At 43.3% G+C, this 7,601-nt stretch overlaps 1 protein-coding gene across 5 annotated transcripts in view; it reads right to left on the bottom strand.

The window, feature by feature from the left end:
* Positions 1 to 436: 436 nt before the first annotated feature.
* The window catches only part of POU6F1 (POU class 6 homeobox 1), a 46,537-nt gene continuing 39,372 nt past the window's right edge, over positions 437 to 7,601 (bottom strand). For all 5 annotated transcript variants that reach the window (XM_069972239.1, XM_069972244.1, XM_069972241.1 and 2 more), the window contains 3 exons: positions 5,478 to 5,619; positions 4,022 to 4,190; positions 437 to 2,734 (listed from right to left, as the gene is read on the bottom strand). In XM_069972239.1, the coding sequence (XP_069828340.1) occupies positions 2,389 to 2,734; positions 4,022 to 4,190; positions 5,478 to 5,619 (657 nt within the window). In that variant the 3' untranslated portion in view covers positions 437 to 2,388. The remainder of the gene's footprint in view (positions 2,735 to 4,021; positions 4,191 to 5,477; positions 5,620 to 7,601) is intronic.

Genomic DNA, 7,601 nt, shown 5'->3' with positions numbered 1-7,601 from the left:
GGGAAGTGACCCCTGAACAGCACTAATAGGGGATAGAACAAAAACATCTACCCCTACCACATTAGTGATGTCCTGGGTCACTTCCCTGCACTGAGCCCCCACAGATCTATGTATTCTTATATGCCACAAAGCATCCAGTGTACAGGACCCAACTACAACAGCTGCAGTCACTACAACTCCCAGCATATCCTGAGGGCGGCAGACTGTCAGTACATGCTGGGAGTTGTAGTGCCTGCAGCTGTTGTAGTTGGGCTCTAAACACTGGATGCTTTGTGGCATATAAGAAAACATAGATCTGTGGGGGCTCAGTGTAGGGAAGTGACCCCAGAACATCACTAATAGGGGATAGAACAAAAACATCTTCCCCTATCCCCTATTAGTGATGTTCTGGGGTCACTTCACTGCACTGAGCCCCCACAGATCTATGTATTCTTATATGCCACAAATCATCCAGTGTATAATGCACCTAGGACCCAACTACAACAGCTACAGGCACTACAACTCCCAGCATTTACTGACAGCCCTCAGAATATGCTTGGAGTTGTAGTACAGTGTAGACAGATGTATTGCTGGACCTTCAGGGCTGATGGTTGTCACCCACAGATTGCAGCCACCAGGAGACTCTACACACAGTGATTTATTACAGGGTTGTCCTCTCAGAGACTACAACTCCCAGCATACCCATGAGAGCTGTATAAATGTAGAGATTTGTCACAGATACAGATGATTCCAGGAAAGGAGCGGGTCAGCATGTCGTGTCTCACTGGTTCTATATTGGTGGGCCCCAAGGATCATTTCCTCTGGTGGGCCCCAGGGACCCCAGTCCGACGCTGGACAGAAGCGGTCCCTAAACTAAGACGTCCCCGGCAGAGCGGGCATCAACCAGAGCGGCACCCCAGCACCCAGTACTACTGAAAGCCGGGGGGTGTCGCTCAGTAGTACCAGGTACTGGGTGCTGGGGTGCCGGCCTGCCAGCTCTGCAAGGGTATACACCATGCATGTAACCTGCCAGTGCTGAGTGGGGGGCGGGGTGCTGGGACGCTAGGGCGCCGGGGGTGGGGGGGGGGCCTGGGGGGCGCCTCAGCATGCAAAGTGCCTAGGGCAGCATGAACTCTAAATACAGGCCTGACTACAGCATGCTCAAGTTGCGCTCATCTCTATTTTTCATTAAGGTGTCAAAGCACATTAGATTTTTTTGTCAGCCAAACTTACACATTTTAGTGAGTATTGGCCAGCATAATCACCTGTTGCATGTAGGAGTGTCGTGGCTTTTTATACGACAGCAGATGGCAAGGGAAAGAAGGGTCAAACCGTTGGATGTCAGAATCTTTTGTTTTCAACTGTGATAGGTCACTGTCAAAGTTGTCTGATAGCACCTTACAGCACTTAGAACACATGCACACTCAGTAAAGCCAAAAGTGGATGGGGGAGGGAAATCAAGAGGAATATCTGTTTTGCCGAATGAGCATTTGGCCAAAAACTAATGGCCCCTATTAGTGAAAAGTCAGATGACTTTGTAATGTGTATGGAGGCATCCTTACTATCCCCCAACAAATGTCAGAAGACAGAAGGATAAGGTATGTTGAATTTCAACTGCTTGACCTTTTTGTTTTTGGGGAGATAAGCAACCGCCAGAGCTGTACGGCAGCTGCTAACCTCCCCTCCCTCAATTCAGAAAACATAAACATGTAGCCGAGAGCTAGCTATCAGCTGAATGATTGTTTAGTTGACAGCTATTGAAGGTATATGAGCATGGCACCTTAACTAAAGTATATGACAAATTTAGTGTGGATGGGTAACAGCACTTGCAGTTGATTATACTGAGCCAGGGGTATTATACTGACCCATGGACAATAATAAATAGATTAATATAAACCCTGGCCAACCCCTTTAAGTGGAGTATATCAAAGTTTTTTTTAAGTAAAATAAATACATAACAGAAGACATAAAACTAAATGATTGAAAGATGGTATGAATAAGTAAAGACAGAGTTCGTTGGCGTCCAAGTTGGGGATCAGGAAATATATATATGTATAGTATGATCAGGAAGGAACTTCAGCAATAATTATGGGTTAGGTCTGTGAAAGAAGTCTATAATTTAGTCCCACCATAGAGGGAATCAATCTGGCTCTATGGTTACACAAAGTATATCAAATCTGTGTAACAAAGCTAGCAGATTGAGCTGTGATGGACTTTACCACACTAGGCTTCTGTCATATAAAAACATGAGGCAGGGGAAGTGGAGGGAGCAGCAGGCCATAGTATGGATAAAGCGTATATACAGCCACAAAAGTGCTTTACAGAATAAATGTCCGAGGGCTCTACCACTACCATATGAGGTGAGGATGGAGTGCTGGCAACAAGGTGGTGGCAGGGGGTTTAAGAACCCTAGGGGATCTGAAAGACGTTAAGCTTGCTGGTGTTTTTCAGAGTCTGACGTCTGTTACAAAACCACACCCTCACCACTTCACGGTCATAGTTCAGTTCCTTTGCGATATCTGTGATCTCCTGGCCAGTGGGCAGAGCATTCTTCTCAAAGTAAGTGTTTAGGGCCTCAACAGCTTGAGGAGTGAAAGAAGTGCGTCTTTTTCGCTTCTTTGATGGCTCTCCACCTACAAATTCCATCAAATTTTGTTGTCCCTCCTGGTTCCTCATTTCGGCCTCATTTAACCATTTCTCCAGGACCGGTTTAAGCTTCTGGGCACTCTTTGGTGTTATGTCTAGCTTCTCAAACCTGCAGAAAGAGTGAATAAATAAATAGTACAGTAGGTGTTTAAAAGTTCTATACTAAGTACACAACTAGGAAACTACAATGCATTAGGAAAGTCTTCAGAACCTTTCACTTTGTTCACAATATTTTGAGCCCTTGCTAAAATAAAAAAATCAAGTTTTTATACCCAAGAAGACTAAAGTGGCATTCATGTGTTCTGTGTATGACCCTAATATACAGATGATGTGCTGCGCAATGGAATACAGAGCTTCTGGCATCATGTTTCATTGTGATGCCGTGCGGCTGTGTCACTACTGCAGCACGAAGATTTAGACTAATTCGGAGCTCCTGGCATAATAATGAATCATGATGCCAGGAGTTCCGTGATTCTGGTTAGTAGCACATCTTCTGTGCATGGACCATAAAAGGGTCTGAATACCAATGTCACTGAAAGATTTTATTTTTTCCCTTTCTAATAAATTAGCAAAGATTTCTAACATTCTGTTTTCATTTGGTCATTCTGTTTTTCTTATGGGGTACTGAGTGTTGGAAAACTATTGTTTAATAATTATTTATCTATTAAATATACAGCCAATTTGGTTTTAAAGTGAACATCCATGGTTTACACCACATTGTTTTGGGCCCACTGTCTCTTTACTGCTGACTGTTCAGTGCCTGTTAGGGGTAATTTGTCTCTAGTAACAGACACAACAAGACAAAACACAGGAAAAGAGAGAAGAAAAATGCCTAAGAAAGCCTGGACTATGTACTGGGAAGATGAGCCAGTGCACCTGCTGAAGAACCACACTGTACCTAAAAAGGTAAATCAGGCTTCCCTCTCATCTGATCACCAATAAAGCTCAGGGCAATTTTTCCCTGTATAAATGAAGAACATTCAGCAGCACGCTGTGGGTGCTATCTGTTATACCAACTTGTTATTTTATATTGCTTTACTAACATATTCTGCACTGTAAATATATATCAGCACGGTGGCTTCAAGGCTAGCACTGTAGCCTGGCAGCGCTGGGGTCATTGGTTCAAATCCCACCAAGGACAACATCTGCAACATCTGAGTTTGTATGTTCTCTTTGTGTTTGCGTGGGTTTCCTCCGGGTACTCCGGTTTTCTCCCACACCCAAAACATACAGGTGAATTTAGATTGTAAGCTCTATTGAGGACAGGGAGCAATAATTGGCAAAAACTATACAAAATGCTTTGGAATCTGTGTGCACTATACAAATAAAAAAAGCATTATTATTAAAATAAGCAATGTTATACATGTTCTCCATATAACAAAGCACTAATTCTTACCGACAGATGGCTGATTGACTGTATGCTGGTCCTTCGGTGGCAGTCAGTGCTTGACCCACCTGTGTCTGCGTCAGACCAAGGGATAAACGTCTGATCTTAAAATCCTTAGCAAATTCACGGATTTCTTCCAGGTTTATTCCATCCTCATCATAGCTTCCAGTGTGTGGCTCTAAATAGAGAAAATAATGATTTAGTTGTAAAAAAATAAAATAATGTAAAAATAAACATTGTTCATAGTAAATAGTAAACAGTGGTATTATGCACAAATACTTTGTGAAGTTTGTGTAATCTGCATGTTAATTTTGTCAAAACAGTATTAAAAAAAAAGCCAATGATATATCTGTATGTATATCAAGTAAGTTATTTTGTTGATGCCTCATCTGCCACAGTATTTTAGGGGTTAAACAGCTGGTATTTGAGTTTTCACTGATCCAAGTTTTGGGGGAATGGCTGCCAAACACAGGGCAGAACTGTTTTCACTGTACCGACAGCACCCAGAATTTACTGGGCATGAGAGTAATAGCCACCAAGCAGTATACATGTACATGTACAGTACTAGGACGTGGGTTTTAATTCCACACAGTTGTAAATTTGCATCATTGGTTTAAAACTCCTGTAATCGAGTAGGTTGGACGCCCGATCATCAACCTGAGACTCTTATGAGAAGAAAGAAGCAGTTTCTAAATGCTTTTTAAGTCTGTTTTGCAGTCTATATAGCACTCAGCAAGAGCTATGTTGTGAGTAGAAGCAGAGGCAATGCTGCTGTCTCTATTGGACCCAGCAATTATGTGGTCGATAGGTGCTCCCTTATGTAGCGGAACTGCTAGGAGCGCTTGTTAGTGGGCTCCTGTAAAAGGTTCAGAGTCAGTAGACCAACAAGCAAAATGCTCATTCATCAGTTGATTGGATCGTCCTGTATAAAACAGGGAATAAATGGCCGACAATAATGAATTTTTAAAGAGCTGAACAAAGATCGTGGCCACACAATTAATCCGGCTGTGTAACAACACAATGAACGAGTGTCAATCACAGAGATCATTGCTTGTTATCCTCCCCCATCAGCCTGGCCATTTAGATAGTTCAACAACCTTTAAATGAAGGATCATCTGATGAGCAATTGTTTCACAAATACTAAGGGCCCTTTTACACAGAAAGATTATCTGACAGATTATCTGCCAAAAATTTGAAGCCAAAGCCAGGACTGGATTTGAAAAGAGGAAAAATCTCAGGCTTTCCTTTATGACCTGGTCTCTGTTTATAGTCTGTTCCTGGTTTTGGCTTCAAATCTTTGGCAGATAATCTGTCAGATAATCTTTCTGTGTAAAAGGGCCATTAGCCATAAATATTAAGTCCATATTGGCTGTTACAGGCATTCATATAGGCAATACATGATCAATGACATCTTTAATGCAGTTTAATTGCGAATGCACTTTGGTGGGTAACTTGGAGTACTTACTAGATACAAGCTGGCCCACAGTTGGGGGCTCTGGACAACCGACATGGACTTGGCTAGAAGCAGTTGTGTTGGCTGGAGCTGGATTTGTGGCGACCACTGATGGCTGTGTTATAGTAGGAGCAGGCTGGATTTGCTGAACCGGCTAAATTATGAGACAAAATACCAAGAAACGTGTTCCTGATCACTGGACTAATGGACTCTTTTGTAAAACATTTTCATCAATAGCACTTTATCTCTGCATTAACATTATTTGTACAGTTTTCTAATAAACTCTGTTTTTCTGTAACCACCATTTTCAGGATCACTGGTTCAGAGTAAGTGGGAACATTCTGAGCATAATCTTTCCTAGTCCTGCTTATGGTATAGGCAATGCTATCCTTTGTGAGCAACAGTACAAACCAGTTCTGAACTCCAGATAGACTGCTGTTGCATAAACTGATACAAATACAGTGGTACCTTGGTTTAAGAGTAACTTGGTTTAAGAGCGTTTTGGTTTAAGAGCTCACAGTTTTTCAAAATTGTGACTTGGTTTAAGAGCATTGCTTTGGTTTAAGAGCTCCCTGTACTGGGTGGGAGCGCAAGTGGGGGAGGGACATGGTCTGCATAGCGGGGTCTACAGCCCTGTACTCTGACCCAGGAAGTCTCTCTCACCTTCCAAATCATAGCAGATCAATTTCAGGCTGGGGCTTACATCAGGGGACAGGACTGTGGAGGTAATCTCTTCATAGCTGTAACCCCTCTCTCCCCGGACAGAGAGTGCTGCTATACTGTGCCCACATCTGCCCTGCTCATTCCGTCATGCTCCCTGCAGTCTCTGTCAGTCCTTGTGTGCCCCATCCTCTCCATTACTGTACAATAATTTATAATATCACATTCTGCGGTTTCTGAATGTTTGTTTCATTTGTTTTACATGTTATTCAGAATAATAAATCATTATTTTTGGGGTGTGGAACCAATTGTTTGCATTTGAATAATTTTTTATGGGAAAATTTGCTTTGGTTTAAGAGTGGATTTGGATTACAAGCACGGTCCCAGAACGAATTATGCTCGTAATCCAAGGCACCACTATACAATGCAATGAATTTTTAACAGTTTTAATAGAAAATGGTCAAAATTGTCCACCCAGAACAACCCAATTCTCTAGAATTTATTAGCAGATCTTTAGCATTAGTTGTCCAGAGCAGAAATTCTCTTCTGTCAGTCAGGTAGGGGTGCAAGAAAATAATAAACAAGTAAACTCACCTATCATCGTGCCTCCATTGCGCTGCTCCCAGGTCCCATTGATGGCCCCCAGATGTCATCTTCTGCTGGAAACTGTCACATACCCCGGTCTTCTAGCTGTAAAGCCATGGCCCCGCAGAGCGACTTACTCAGTCAGTGACTGGGGCGATGTACCACTCAGCCTGGTATGTGACATTGCAGTTAGAAGAGTTGCAGGAAACCAGTGGCTGTCATTGGGACCCCGGAGGGGTGCTACAGGGCATGAAGATAGGTAGGTTTACTTTGTTTATTATTTCCCCGCACCCCCCTGCCTGTCTAACTTTTTTTTAATTTGGTTGGACTTTGGTACATCATGCGCCCGTAAGAGGTGTTCAGAGCGGGGCCGCGCGGCGACCCGGCTCTGAAACGCCGCGGTCCTGGGTGCCGCTTGTAGTCCGGGACCGCGGGTATTAGAGGGCACGGTCCGATCGCCGTGCCCGCTAATACAGTAATCAGATGCAGCTGTCAAACATGACAGCTGCATCCGATTACTGGATGCAGCACTTCCCTGGTGTCTAGTGGAGGAGCGATCTCCGTTACTGCTGCCGGCCGGGGACCGCTCCAAGATGGCGCCGTCCTCGGCTCGGCACTCGTTTGTTTTCGGCTGCAGCATTGTTATTAGTAAAAAAGTATTGTTATTAGTAAAAAGCCCCCTCCCCTAATAAAAGTCTGAATCACCCCCCTTTTTCCAGGTTTTAAATAAAAGTAAATAAATAAATAAACATGTTTGCTATCGCTGCGTGCGTAATTGCCCGAACTATTAAACACATGACTGATCTCGTACGGTAAACGGCGTCAGCGCAAAAAAATCCCAAAGTGCAAAATTGTGCATTTTTGGTCGCATCAAATCCTGAAAAAAGGTAA

This window comes from Dendropsophus ebraccatus, chromosome 5, assembly GCF_027789765.1.
Source record: "Dendropsophus ebraccatus isolate aDenEbr1 chromosome 5, aDenEbr1.pat, whole genome shotgun sequence".
In the NCBI taxonomy this organism is placed as follows: Eukaryota; Metazoa; Chordata; class Amphibia; order Anura; family Hylidae; genus Dendropsophus; species Dendropsophus ebraccatus.
The sequence above is the reverse complement of the archived record's forward strand: the minus strand, read 5'-3'. Positions and strand labels throughout refer to the sequence as shown.